Source organism: Trachurus trachurus (genome assembly GCF_905171665.1).
Source record: "Trachurus trachurus genome assembly, chromosome: 24".
In the NCBI taxonomy this organism is placed as follows: domain Eukaryota; kingdom Metazoa; phylum Chordata; class Actinopteri; order Carangiformes; family Carangidae; genus Trachurus; species Trachurus trachurus.
This window is the reverse complement of record NC_139910.1, coordinates 13,930,335-13,945,652: the sequence shown is the minus strand read 5'-3', so window position 1 is coordinate 13,945,652 and position 15,318 is coordinate 13,930,335. Positions and strand designations below refer to the sequence as shown.

The following is a 15,318-nucleotide window of genomic DNA, read 5'->3' as shown; positions in this document are numbered from 1 at the left end:
GGCTGTACTGTAACTCCTTAAAATGGCATGACTCATAACAAAAAAAAGGACAAACTACACAAACACTTAGGGGACAAGATAAAGCAAAAACAACCAAGTGTCACAGTAATGCGATGAGCCCCCAGGTGCTTTGATTCCACAAGTCTCTAAACTCTTCATCTGGTGTCTTGATGATTGGGGTGGGGAGCACAGACACACTGGACCATGATCTGCCTTAGATGTTGAGATCTGGTGACTGTGTAGGCAGTATCATCTGATTCACATGATATTCATACTCATGAAACCACTCAGTGATCCCTCGCACCTATGCATGGGGGCACTGTCATCCTGTTTCGCAATTTATTTTTTGCATTTTCCATGTAATTTTTTTATTTGTCTGTATGTAACGTCAGGTTTTTACATCTGTGGTGACTCTTTAGAGCTATCAGAGCATGGGAACCACAGCTGTAGCTGGAAGAAATAATTAGTTAAAAAAGTTATTGCAGCCCAGCAAAACCTACTAGTATTTTTTATTATCTACAGCTGCCAAAACTAGTGATACATTGTCACCGTGTCCCAATCGCATCGACTGAATGGATTCTAACTGTCTAACCTGCTTCATGTCAATAGTCCAGGCTGCTGGTCGTGGTTTGATAGGCTACTTACTACTTAATAGTTATTGTTAAAGTTATTAACATCACAGTCTATATGAGCACATTTGCTGTAAACTTTAAAAGAGAGATCAGCCAAGAAAATGGCTGCCTAACCTGTCTAACTACTGAACTAGGAATCAATTTGAGACGCATGCTGGGGTTAAGAGGGTAAGGGTCAAATGTCATAGAAGAGTAAGCGTCTATGGGGTCACAGTTATTTTGAGTGTCCCTGATGCAAGTAGTGCAGATTCTTTAGTGTGCAGTTTTTCAACATACATGATAATGTCTTAAAATTATGACGTAGTTGCAATAATAGGGTGTTAAATTATCAAATAAAGACTGTGGCGATTTACTTTGAAGGCCTTATTGTCCTCCATGTCCAGAAGATGAGCATTTAACTACTAACCATAAACACATGAGCTTGACACAGATCACCTGATGAATTGAGAAACTTTCAATTCCTAAAGTTGAATTAAAACATTTCTGCAGATGCTCCTTTAGAGGGAAAATCAGTGTTGTTGGTCGGAGGAGACGGACCCCTCAGCTTGGCCATGCAGTGCCTGATTGAGAGACGTGGCATGGTGGCTCTCAAGAGTAACTGGAACCCTAAAAGCCTGCAGAGACAGGTGTGTTTGCATGCATGTGTGTGTGTGTGTGTGTGATATTGTCATTTCATTTTCTATCACTTTTACATCCTTAGTGTATAAGCATCATTCTCATCCTGCCTCCTGTTGGCCTGATTGGTAAAACGTTTGAGGCTTGAGTTTGATTGTTTAGGGGTCTGCTATACTATTAATACCATTGTTTTTATATAATTAAGTCTTATCTTATGTATTAAACTATCTCCTGTCATTATTTAGTGACATCAGTTAAAGTATCTGCAGTTTTATTGGTTCACCACATGGGGTCAGTCTACGCAATGTCATAAAATATGACCAGCTGTAACAAAGTTGAGTCCAACAAGATATATTTTTCCTGAGATTTTTTTGCGTCATGACTCATGACAGATAATAATGTCTATCATACATAGCACACATCTATATGATTGAAACCCCAGGCTCTATCTCGATGATTTTTCTTTTTCTTTTTTACCATTCTTGTATCAATCTTTTTTAAACTCTTCATATTTACTCCCCTTCTTCCAGGTGATGCAGGCTGATGCCGTGGTCCTGTTGGGGGGAGGGGATACGGATGTGCCACCCACCTGGTTTAGACCGGGGGCTGCTGTCATTCACTGTGACTTCACCCTGTCATCAGGTAATGTTGACTGAATCGTGACAGTCCTAACAATCACTCTGTGTGGATCTGAGCTGTAGTCTAAAGGAACACCATCGTACCCTTGACTGCTGTAAACCTCACAACTGCACATGAATTATTTCTTCAAACCTCTTTGCTACTTTCCTGTCAGGAAGCATTCATCCAGGTCTTTAATAGGAGGAGTAGATTTTACAGCAGTCTTTGCTGTTTACAGTGTAGCTAGCTGTATGATCATTTAGATGTGGTTGTGAGGTTGTTTGTATACCATATGGTGGGACACAGCATGTGTTTTGTGTTTTTTGAATGGTCAAATTCTGTCCACCTGCATATTTTTGCTCAACATGAATATTGATCTTATCTTTTTTCATATAGATGAACCTGATATTGAGATCTCCTCAGGGTCTGGATTGGGGTCCCTCACTGCAGCTTACAGAGCACAGGTGCATCTCCTTGTTTCTGCCTCCGCTCTCACCCTAATTCTGTATGATGATCTGTCTTTTTCATTCCCATTGCTGTTCTCATTGTTTCCTCTGTTGATCTACTAGAACGTGGTGCGTAGCTGCAGTCGGTGGATCCAGGGGCAGCAGTATCGTCCCTGGCATCTGCGCAGTCTCAAACTCCAGCCCCTGATGCCTGTACCAAGGTAGAGACCACCATCCATCTACACGATGTTGTCCTTATGTGTATGTGTAAATATATCATGAATGATTTGTCATGTTTTCTGTGTTTTTTCAGTGATATAGAGATTTCCAGAGCTCAGATACCCAAGTCAGTGGATCAGCTGGCCGAGGAAATTGGTTTGCTCCCAGAAGAGCTTGAAGCCTATGGCAGGACCAAAGCTAAGGTCCGACTCTCCCTGTTGGACCGCCTTCATGCACAGCCTGATGGGAAATATGTACTGGTTGCTGGGTGAGTTTCACTCTCAATCTACTCTTTATTTATTTATTTTTGCTTTGATTATCATATTTCCTCACTGGTGAATCACCAGTGGTGATTTATCTATGAATTATGACTTGTGGTTCATATATTCTTACACATTGGCTGCAGGATAACTGTGGCTGTGACGTAAATGCATATAGATTTATAAATGTATTACTACCCACAACAAGAAGAAATATGAAATTGTAAAGCATTATCTTTTTCTGTATTTGCAGCATAACTCCCACCCCACTGGGTGAAGGTAAAAGCACAGTGACCATTGGCCTAGTCCAGGCTCTGTCTGCCCATCTGAAACTCAACTCCTTCGCCTGCCTCCGACAGCCTTCTCAGGGTCCCACCTTTGGGGTTAAAGGTCAGCAACAAATACTTCCATATCCTGTCTTAAACGTTTACCTTCACCTCTCTGTGCTATACCGTACAATACTCTCATTTTGAGGATGTTCACTCCAAAGCTTATGTTACTCTCCAAATGTCTATTTTGTGAGAAAACTGTTATTACTGCAGTCATAATCTTTGAAGGACTTGTATTTTCAAGTCTGAAAAGATGTCCAGCAGTTTCAAAGAGTGAATGTTATTGTACACCCAAGGCCAGAGACCGGCGCCCAATGTAGCATTTAGGAATGTGTCAATAACTGTGTGATAAGATATGTTTGTCAGTGTGAGGCTAGCGTTTCATACCCTGCTATATATTCCGTGCAGGGGTGCAATAGTTCACCCAGAGTCCACCACTCAGCATTCCTCCTCTGTGTGTCCCCTGTCCCGTTGTCTGCCTCTGACTGTGCTACCACTTCTCTGTGCCTAGGGGGAGCTGCAGGAGGGGGATATGCCCAGGTCATTCCTATGGAGGAGGTAAGACACACAGACAGACTCCCAGTGCTCCCCTACCAGGATTAGCACTCGCTTCAAAGACTTGAGACGTGCAGGGACTCCCATCGGCTTGCACAAAAACACACACATGTGCGCACTCACAACCCCTGGAGATGTGGCATAACATCGCCTGTGACTAAAGGCACAGTCCATAAAAAGAGAGAGAGAGAGAGGAGAGAGGGAGGGAGGGGCAAGAGGCGTTTCAAAGCTCCAGACTCTTTTTCCTCATATCAAAACACCAGCTTTTTTTTCCTTCAGTTTTTTTCTTCTACCTCCATCTTTTCCCTGCACTTGTGTAAAAAGATATCATGTTTTGTTTCCTTTAAATCGAAAAGGCTCCTGCCAGACGGAGAGAATATGAGTTATGATATTCTCCAAGACCAAAGGGACAGAGTCTAAACTATTAGAGGATAATTTAGTTTGAAGCCACATTTACCATGTGATACCAAAATTACTGCCTTCTTGCTGTAGATGGTTTTACAGTATTTCCACTGTTAACTTTCACATGTTTACTGCTGCCTCCATTTCTTTCTTTTCCTTTTCTTAATTTGTTCTTTCGTTTTCCTCTCACCTTGTCCTTCAGTTTAACCTCCATCTGACTGGGGACATTCATGCCATCACAGCTGCCAACAACCTGGTGGCGGCAGCTATTGATGCCAGGATGCTCCATGAGTCAACGCAATCAGACAAGGTGACCATGTGATGATGTCATTCTGTGAAAACATATTCTTACGCCACACTGTGAAAAAAATGCACAACAGTATTTATAAACTGTAAAAACAGACAAAAGGACACAAAAGGAAAATGCCTGTAAATGAGTATTGCACTCAAATAAATAAATAAAGCTCAAAAGAAAAGAAGGAAGAGGGTAGCCGATGAAACGTAATATTTAAACGATCATATGTAAAGAACATTGTACAATTTCAGTGATCAGGTGTATATGACTAGTTCTTATTGCTCCACACATGAACTCAGTCAGCAATCCTCTGTATGCGCACACAAAACAATGTTATCGTGTCATTGTCACAAATATTCACAGCGTAAACATGGAACAGATACAATGACTATTAACCAATAAATACAATTTCATTTGGTACGATTGTGTATTCAATTTGATGCATCCAAATAATGAACCTAATTGAATTTCCTCCCAGATGCAGTTAAATGTACTGTCCTCCACTAATGCAATTGTTTTCTCTTATACCTCCAAGGCTCTGTTTAATAGACTGGTCCCCTCTGTGAATGGAGTCCGAAGATTTTCTCCCATTCAGATCTCCAGGCTTCATGTAAGTCTTTAAAACTCTGCAGTACCAAAACCACAGGTGCGAACCGCAGTTACTGACCAATAAGATTGTCGCGTTGTATCTTCACCATGTGACCTCAGTTGGCCTCTCTAAAAGGTTCCACACTCCTCCTCATTGCCAAATATTTATGTCTCTTGTCTCCGTTCATGACTGTGAGTAATGCCATTTTATTTATTGTTGATGAAGAATGCGTGACATCATTCTTAACAGATAAAACACAAACCTTTTTCTACATAGATAAAAAGGGAGTAGATACAACATATGTCATCTCTGTTGTTTTCCTGTGTTGTTTGATAACGGTCTGTGGAATGAGAAGTTAAAAAGACTATAAAATATTTATTGATCTTAATGGACAAATTGAGAGATAAAGAGCTGTGGCTTTAAACAGAGCACTCCTGGTGAACCTTTTGAACCCGACTGTGGGTTGATTGCCTCATAGTCATTTGGTCTGGATTTGTTTTTGCATGCTTGGATAATGGTGTGCATCCAACTTTGATTTGAAGTGGTTGAAGTATCACCATTATCACAAGATGACAAATAAACTGCTGCGTCTAGCATTACGGCCACAGTTGGGACTGAGATCTGGAGACAGAGGCAAAAAGGCAAAATTGCACTTAAGCATAATTTTCTCCAAAATCTCTTAGAAATAATTCAGTGATCTTTTTTTTTTTTGCTCTTCGATTCCAGCGTCTCGGCATCAATAAAAAAGACCCAGCATCTCTGACACCAGAGGAAGTCAGCGCCTTTGTCCGTCTTGACCTTGACCCTTCCAAGGTCACCTGGCAGAGAGGTAATAACGTGAAACACATCACCACTTTCCCCTTATCCAAAACTTTAAAAAACAGTTCTATGTGTCATAATTATTGAATCCCCTTTTTTCCAGTCAGTCATCAATCATCAGACAGTCAATGTTTTTGTTCCATCTGCAACTTCACACATGTTCAAATCACAGATTGCAGATTGTATTACTTTTGTTTCTCACCTTGATATTTGGGGTATGCGGACCAGTCACACAGACCAGCCAGAGTGACATATTTATTTATTTACTGAAGCACAGATGCCATGTGGTTCACAATTAAACGGGTACAAACTGACCTTTTGCAATTATGGAGATTTTGCAGGGACAGTGATATGAATGAGATTGACTCTTTAAGAGAGCCAAATTTTACTCATACTCAATACTGATATATCATCAATCAATCAATCAATTTGTTTATTTCGGGCATGTCAATTTAAATCATCATCATCACACTTCATCTTAGTTCGAGTAATACAATACACATGGCCGAAAGGGAAAGCGGGAGAAGCAAAAGCTTATCTAGTCCCGCCCCCATTACCCACAGAATAAAATCTTTTTCATAATCAGATCATATCATAATCTTTTTCTTTTGTTTTTGCTTTTTTACATTTTGATATAACATTATTTTACTTATGACATTTGACATAACATGTTACAGCAGTAGGTAGTGTGCAGATCATGTCATAATATTTTCGTTTGTTTTTTCTTTTTTTTACATTTTGATATAGCATTCTTTTACTTATGACATTTTGACATAACTGACATTTTGACATAATAAATCATGACTTTTGACCAAATCTAATTTGCTTTTATCAAAGACAAACACAGCCCTAATGTCAGTCTCTTAGTGAAGAAGGTCACATTATACAGTCTTAAATTAGAAGTAATGTTCTTCAGTCCTGAAATGAGTATTGTCATATTTTTTGATTTGTCATCAATGGAAATTGGTATTGATACCTCCTTTATGTCGCTATGTTATAGTAGAATGAATACATAGTATGTAGAAGCGCTGCAGTTATAAGTGAGGGGATGATAGATGTTGGTATGGTATGAGTGGGAACAGCCACCTCGGTGGTAGCCGTGTTGGTTTAAAGTTGTTAGTGAGAACAACCAGCCGGGTGCTGCTATGACTGATGTGGTATTTACTCCGGGGGCTCCACGGGGCATTCTTAAGAGACGAACCCTGGAGATTAAAAACAGATTTACCGCCTAATGTTGTGTGGGCGTTGACTGTGCGTCTGTGTGTTCATGAGACAAACCATGTTTTTCCACTCTCCCTTTCATTTTATCAAACCAGCATGAGAATGATGTTTGACTGTTGTGGTTTTCGTGGATGGTTGTAACGACAGCAAAGTCCCAGAACAACTGATTTCTAACTTTGTTATCTGAGAATAGGTTCAGTGCTGAGTGAAAGAATTTTTAAAGTAGCCAATCCCTTGTAGCAATAAGCACTTTGTGTGTGTCACCACCTACTCACAATAACAGATAAGAATCTCTCCCTTTGTCAGTCACTGGCTTTATTTGCGTTGAAGCCTGTGGATGTGCATTTCTATCCATTTAACAACGTGTGGAAATTGATTTTTACAGTTTGTCACATTCAGGCTGCTAAATCTTGTGCATGTCTGGCACATCACACTAAGTTTTACTACTTTATTTAAGGCTCATGTCTTGTCTGTTGTGTATGTTTTGGCAGTTTAACCACTAGAGCAGGTCATATTATTCAGTCATAAAAACTTTAAGCCAACGATTTTATGAGAAATGTCGCAGGAAATGAAACTGACTTTTTCTCTTTGTGTTTCAGTTGTTGACACAAACGACCGTTTCTTGAGGAAGATCACAGTTGGACAGGCGAGCACTGAAAAAGGACAGATCAGAGAGGTATGCAACATCCATGCCTTTATAATCTCAAAAACTCTGAATTTACAACATTATTTAAAAAATATGTTTCACTCACATGCTTGGTTTTGTGTATTTGTATATGATAAACTGAGTATGAGCACTGTATCCGATCTGGACTGAAGCCTCCACAGTCACTGCAGAGGCTCTCCTGATCTGTGTCTTTAACATGGGTGTAAAATTATTATTAACATGGCATCAGATGTGTGTTTTTCAATAGTTGTACAGTAAAATGATGAAGGGTTGTGTCTGAAAGCACACACACATGCACACATACACACATACACAGACACACACACACACACATGCTCCTCTCAGTTTCCCTCCCTCGTGCCCATGATAAAGCCCAGATGTATTTTACCCACATGTCTGTAATGACAGCTAAATGAAATCCTGTAAATAAACACTTCACCTCAATGGGAAGCTAGCAGGCCTTAGTGAAAGCAAATGTTTAAAGAAGGGGAAAAATGACCCACCCATCCACACACACACATACACATACACATGCGCGCACACAACGCACACACACACCTGGAAGAACCTCTAAGCTAGGTCAGCATATGCTTACATTTACCGCCATCAGTTCATCCACTCTGTTTCCCTTTCATTCCTGAGTCCTCCACCTTCCTCCAGTACTGGATACACTATAGCCCCTCAGGGTATTATCACAGGGAGTGGGAATAGAAATGTTGTGTTCCTTGGTGGATTGATGTGGTTTAACTTAATGTTTCTTTTTTTGGTGTGGAATGGAGACTTCTTTGGTTTTCCATACGCATCCCCGTGGGTAGCTCTCATTCACTCCTTTTCTTTCATTTCTTGTTTGTCTCTTTCTCTTTCCGTTATTTTGATGTAAATCAAGAGGGAAGGTCCCATCAAAAAAAATGAATTGAACATGTTTTTTAGTTTAATTTCTCCCCTTAAATCATCACTCTCCGTGTGTTCATAAGACTTGTATTCTCTTGGCCATGTGATCATAAATCTGGTGACTATTGTGTACAGTTTATCCTCCATCTGCCAGTCCCTGTGGAAAGTTGCCAGTTTGTATTCACATGGTGCAATCACTATAGCACTGTGGTCTGAAGAGTTACTCAGAGGTCAGACATTTCATTTAATTTATTTTATTTGGAAAATAGGTGCCAGCCTTCACATGATCTCCCACAGTAACAGCCATGAAACTACAGAATTTCTACTTATCTATTTCATTTCAAGTGAAATTTGATTTTTTTTTTGTAGATCCAGCAGCTGCAGTGGCCACGGCACGGCACAAAAAGTTCTTGTTGTTTTCCCTGTGGTTTACATTGTGTATGATTTTCCTCTTCTCCCACTCTAGACTGGGTTTGACATTGCCGTGGCCAGCGAGATCATGGCCATCCTGGCTCTGGCTGACGGCCTGGAGGACATGAGAAACAGACTGGCGCGCATGGTGGTGGGGACCAGCCGCTCTGGACAGCCCATCACCACAGAGGACCTGGTGTGTATAACTGTGTGGTCTTTTCATTCAGGAAGTGTGGGAATTTTAACTCTGGCAAGTCTCACAGTTGGCTTATCATCACTACATCTCAGAGTTTCTAGAAAAATATTGAATCTGCTCCACTTAATCTTTTTAAAGTTCAGATCCATGAAAATACAGAAAGAAGCGTGAAGATTACTTGTTATGCATTGACCCGCGCTACATTTTTGATATTAAAAGTTGTAGCGTATATGCTGTTATGAATTTTGAGATGAGAGTCGGTTCAGTAGTTTTTATTAAATCACATTTAATTTGATAATAAAAGGGTGTTGGCAGAAGCAGCTAAACGGCAACATTTTCACCCAGTTTTAGTGAAAATCCCTCAATTCCAACATACTACAACACGGCTAACAATATTTATTCGTTTATCTCTCTGATAATAATGAAAGAACTGCCCAAACATACAGTATGTAGTTATAGTATCAAACTTAATTGTGTTAAGGTTATGTCAAGTATGACTTACATGAATACAAAACATACAGGCAATAGATTTGTCTCCTTGCAAATTGGTGAATTTATTTCTTAAATTAGTTTTGACCATTAACACCTTTTTCAATTTGCACTTGTTTTGTCTACTTGCTTTGCTTTTTATTTCAAAATTAGTTTGTCACACATTTTTAGAGAGTAACAAAGACACAGGCAGTGATCAGGACAAATCTTGTGTTTCAGTGTGTGTACAAAAAGTCCTCATCTATTATCCTTTCTGCAATTTTGTGACAACCTTTTAACCTACAAAATTCCCCCTTTCCAATCTTGCTCCAAACACTGTTCACTTCCCACTTACCAAACGGTGTCTAATCTAGGTGTAACCTGTGATTAAGATGTTCGTCAGACTTTTAGCACCTCTTGCCTGGTCCGTCTGTGGGGTCAGCTGGCTGTGGTTTCCCTACAGAAAACTGCAGCCTGTGTTATTTCAGAGCTGCACAGGAGGATCCCCTATTAACTTACATCAGTCTGGTTAGTCACGATGTAAAAATGCCACCACACCTCAAGAGCCAGACCCAGTGGGAATATAATGTATGACTTTGTGTACATTATATATGTGTGTAAGTGGGTCCAGATTGCTGACACGGCAGTTTCTTGGTAACACAAGCTTTACTTGCAGTGTTGCCCTATAAAGGGTTATCATTTATCATCTATAACCATTTAAGCTTTTATTATATCGATATCATTTGTTCTTATTAGTGAGGTTAATTTTTCTGTTTGGATCTTGATGACCTGTTCTCGTTTTCAGCCACCACCCTCATATTTCTCTCTTCCCGTCAGGGTGTGAGCGGCGCTCTGGCGGTGTTAATGAAAGATGCCATCAAACCCACGTTGATGCAGACCCTTGAGGTGAGACACGCACATAACCCCAATTAAAAAGTCATTATCCTGCTCAAGGTGGCGTCTTCTGAGGAATATGTGTCAGGATTAATTGGTTGCCAGTCCAGGCGGAAGAAGAAAGCATGCCATGCACTGAACCTTGCTCTACCTCTGCTGCCAGAAGAAGTGCTTCACTGATGGCTTTTAAGAAAGGATGATAGATTAACCTTTTCCTCCCATGGCTCCTTATCTTAATAGCAGTTTAGCAGTGTGCAGAGGGCAGACGGAGCTCCGAGACAGGAGGCCGCCCGCTCCCAAATTCATACATACTGTCCCGAGGAAACGGTTCAATTTGGGTGTGACAACTTATACCATAAGCCCGCCTCTCGCAGCATCTGCTTTTCATTTAGCCTGAGAGACCAGCGGACATGTGATCACACAGGCACATAAACAGTTCTTGTATGTGCACAAAACGCACACATACACATAGCTGACCCTAGGCTGTCCCCCTGTACTAGAAAGAAAACACCCAACCCTCAAGGTGTGATGGATGGAGAAATGGAGGGGGAGCGGAGTTTGAAGGTTATTGCATTAACCAGCAACATCTCGTCTGCTTTCTATTAAGCAGGAGCCCCATTAATGGAAGAAACAAGTTTATGAACTGCTGGCCCATTAACTTACTTAACTAAGGGATGAGAGTGTGGGCTTCAAAGTAATCAATCATGTTGCTGCCGGCTAGCGAGCGTAAATAGGAGTAGCCTTTACATGCAACGATTAAGAGATGAAATATTGACACCTTTAGGTTTCAGTTATGAACAGACTTGCATGTCGCCTCATTTACTTTTGCATCATATTTTGTGTAAATGTTATATTGACAGTGGCTCCCAAACTGGGGGGTCAGTTTAAAAAATGTTATCATGTTTCTGATAACAGTTTTGTCTTTCTTTTGTTGTTGCAGAGCTATTTTGCGTTTGTTAGTTCTTTGTTGGTTTTGAACAGAAAGCTTGATTACATGGCTATTGGGTGGGTAAAGTAAATAGACTGTCCCAGATTTAGTGTTTTTCAAGGGTGTAGTGGGGGTGGAGTGTTGCATTCAGCTGAGATTTGGTTACTTTATGTTTTTTCGGAGGAAGCATTGCGGCCCTGTTGTGTGAAACTGTTTCCTGTGTGGGTTTCCTGTGATTTTGGTCAGGGGACTGGTATCGCGACCAACGGGGCCTCAGAGCTCCATGAGAATTTTCCATGGAGCTTGACCGCCCATGCTCTCTGTGCCCTCTCTCCGCTTGTGACTGTGCGTGTTGAACGGACATGGACGGGAATAGAGAAGCTGGTGTGTTAGAGAGAGAGAGAGAGAGTGTGTGTTTCTATGTTCTCCCATCTGAAGCAGGGTTTGGAGGAGTCGTAGCAGTTTCTGAACACAAACCCCCTGTGTACGTGTCTATTAAGACGACATCAGTCGTTCTGCGCGTCGTTCAAACATCCTGCCTACGTGGAGTTCCACAGAGCGACGGCATAATGCATCTTTCCTGGGGAGTGGGAGTAGAGCATAGTCTAGACAGCCCAGTCTTTCAGGCGTGGGTCCTTGTGCTCAATGAAAATCTCAGCTGGGAGTATTTTATTAATGTGGCACTCTTCTGTTGTGCTGGCACGATGGTCAGCAGCAGCACAAGAGATCCACTAGAAGAGGAAATAGTGAAATAATCTCCATCTTCCTGTTATTGTTCATCCCCTTTCCCAGCCTTTATTATCCTCTTGTCCACTTTTCATTTATTTCCACTGTCATCACCCTGTTGCAGCTTATTTATCTCCTCATGTACGGATGTGGAAAGAGTGAATCCTATATATATGGGGTCGAGTTAAAGTTCAGTAGTGGGAATACACGTAATAAATGACGTGTGTTGTCTTTCCTTTGGAGGTGAGAAAAGTTGTTATTGAACGGTACTAAAAGGATGTTTCTTTTGTCATTATGTGGTGCCATCCTTCCGTTGCTTTCCTTTTTTTCTCACACATTTTCTGTGTTTTCTTGCAGTTAGATGCTGCTCCAATCCATATTACTGCTTCACATAAGACAAATATACAAGTGGCAACATTTGACAGGGCTTTGTTGAAATGCTGGCTTTACTCCCCAATGGGAGGCTGTTTATGCAGCCAGAGGGAGAGGTATGCAAACAAAAGCTTAGAAAATCGCACAAGGCCTTCCCATCCTTCCTTTTTCCTCCTTCTCAAGGAATTCGCAGGCAATGCAACAATGGGTCAGTTGCTCCCCCCCATTTTCTTCTTGAGCACTCTTCACAGTAATTTCCCTTTTTAAAGTCTCAGGAATACAGCAAGGATTGTGATTCAGGAGCAGATTCAACGTCTTTGAGGCCTCATCTCATGCACAGTAAAGGGTGCACCCTGTAGCATATCTTTGGATAGTAACACAAACAACTCCAACAATAAAAACATGTGCAGCGGCCGTCCACAAGAGTTGACTTACCCAAGGAACAATATTATCGTGGTTCACAGGACATCCCACAAGATGTGAAAGAAATGAAAAAAAAAAAAAAAACATATTAATGTTCTTGATATAAAACTGAAAATACATTTCACCAGAGTTGTCATCACTGCAATTTATCCTTAGTTTCTTTGTTTATACTGGTTAAAAACCTTCAAATGATATATTAAAAAACATCAAAAATAAATATTTGAGATCAAGATATATCTTTCTAAGTAGGTATTAATGCAAATGCAAACAGCTTTAAGCCTTCACAGAATTTGACAAGGTCTATAAATCATCAATGATCGACTTTTGATATAATAATAGATTCACATTTACATTTATGAGCATGTGCTATGTGTCACTTTCCTCATTGTCCTGCTGTTATATCGATGTTCATACTTGCAGAGTCAGTCGTTTTGTGAATGTAAACTGGAAGTAATTGTGCTGCCCCGAGCGTCTGCAAGTTAACAGACACCTGCACTTGAAGTGCTCTTTGAGTTTGTGTGTATGTCCACTCCGGCCCTTAGGGAGTAATCCAGAGCAGCAGGGGAAGGAAGCCTGGCCCACAGTCAAGTCGGCATGCCAGTCCACTGCCTCTTAACTTGTGCCTACTGTTTAGACAAACACGGTGCCAGCCAAAGTGCATCCACACTTCAATATTTATCCTGGGTGTTTGACTGAAAGATGTTGAATTTAGTATGAAAGAAGTGGTTGGTCCTTACTTAACTTTGCCGGCGTGGGTTGCTGTGGGTTAAGCTGTTTGCTCACCTCCTCCTGTATGTTTGTGTGCCCCCTCTTATTGTGGCAGGGTACGCCAGTGTTTGTCCATGCCGGGCCCTTTGCCAACATCGCCCATGGCAACTCCTCTGTGCTGGCAGACAAGCTGGCCTTGAAGCTGGTCGGACGGGAAGGCTTTGTGGGTAAGAGCACACGTCTGTGCATACAGATCACACACACACACACACACACACATGAGCCAAGGCAGATGCACAACCGCAAAACTTTCGGGGGATGACGGACAACAAAACGTTAAGTGCACAGTCAAGGAATGCCAGATGTGGAAGGATTTAAGGTTTGAGATTCCACAGCAAGGCAGATTAAACTATAATTTACCATTTAATTCAGTCATGAACTTCATCTTGGTCGCCTGCTGTTGCAACCTTTGGCCTACATTCGTCTTAGTTCTGTTCTACCTGCCTCTGGTTAACCGCTCAGCTGCTCCTGTTCCTGCGCAACTTTCTAGGAAACTGGTGAAAAGATTGCATAAAAAAACACGGGCGAGAGGAAGGAAGCAGATTGATAATCTTAAGAGCCCGTGGAATGCTTTAGAGTAAACCACACTAATCCCTTCAACGTCAAAGCATACTTGAGTATTTCCACTTTTATCTGTCCATCCGTCCCGCTGCTCTCTCTCTCTCCCCGTCTTCTTTTATTTTGGAAACAGAAATATGGTAGGAATGCGTTATGTGTGCGGGTTTGTGGGGTTTGTCAAGTGCATTCGATGTCCATGCAAATCTCGCCGAGACTGGTATTTATGCGAGACATGTTTTCTGTGCGTAATAACAGGTAAAAGGAGCAGGGTGACATTAACGCAGGCTGTCATCTATGAGTTGGGTAAATGTGTAGGCAGCGTGGGCAGAGAGTTGGGTTTCACAACACTGGCGCAGGGGGAGCGGGGAGGCTCGTACGTGTTTTTAAACCTCCACCCTGCTTGTTTTCCATCTGTCTGTCTCCTGCCCTCTCTTCCCAGTCTGTGTGTTTGTTACCTGACTCTCAGGTATGCCAGGAACTCAGCCTCCCTCCTTTTCCTCCTCTGGCAGCTGGGATGCGTGACCCCCCCCCTCTGTCTCACACTCCCTCATTTCTTTTCTCTGATGCTACAGACGTTGCCTTCTCTTAGTTGGAACCACTGATGACTAACTAGTAATAAAGATTGATTTTGTAAGTTTACTCCCCCACGAAGATATGGCCGGTCTATAGTATTAATGTAAGTTTATTTTAACAGAAAGAGACAGAATATCAACAAAAAAAAATCCAGAAATAATATCACCATATAAAGGTTATCAATTAATTTCATTCAGTGAAAGGAGTGCTGAAAAATCAGCACTGTATATGATATGATATAATAAGGTATAATATATGATAATTGTGATCTAAAGTTGGGCTTTATGCCCATGTTATGATTTAATTTCTACTTGTCCCCCCCAAAAACATTCATAATTGCCATTTCACACAAAGAAAACATTAAAATAATTTACCATATTTATGGGGGAAAACTGAAACTTGGTAGTGTGTTGTTGTTAGGTATTGTGCTCTTCTTAGCACAA

General features: G+C 41.2%; 1 protein-coding gene across 2 annotated transcripts in view; it reads left to right on the top strand.

The window, feature by feature from the left end:
- Nucleotides 1–15,318, top strand: part of mthfd1l (methylenetetrahydrofolate dehydrogenase (NADP+ dependent) 1 like) — a gene marked incomplete at both ends in the record, with an annotated part of 33,703 nt that overhangs the window by 2,940 nt on the left and 15,445 nt on the right. Inside the window, 14 exons of one of the 2 annotated variants that reach the window (XM_084001074.1) lie at nt 1,122–1,258; nt 1,778–1,889; nt 2,262–2,329; nt 2,435–2,532; nt 2,625–2,798; nt 3,044–3,180; nt 3,631–3,677; nt 4,279–4,386; nt 4,907–4,981; nt 5,687–5,789; nt 7,600–7,676; nt 9,025–9,165; nt 10,471–10,539; nt 13,800–13,911. In XM_084001074.1, the coding sequence (XP_083857200.1) occupies nt 1,122–1,258; nt 1,778–1,889; nt 2,262–2,329; nt 2,435–2,532; nt 2,625–2,798; nt 3,044–3,180; nt 3,631–3,677; nt 4,279–4,386; nt 4,907–4,981; nt 5,687–5,789; nt 7,600–7,676; nt 9,025–9,165; nt 10,471–10,539; nt 13,800–13,911 (1,458 nt within the window). Of the gene's footprint in view, nt 1–1,121; nt 1,283–1,777; nt 1,890–2,261; nt 2,330–2,434; nt 2,533–2,624; nt 2,799–3,043; nt 3,181–3,630; nt 3,678–4,278; nt 4,387–4,906; nt 4,982–5,686; nt 5,790–7,599; nt 7,677–9,024; nt 9,166–10,470; nt 10,540–13,799; nt 13,912–15,318 lie in introns of both variants that reach the window. The other variant, XM_084001073.1, reaches the window with a different exon arrangement.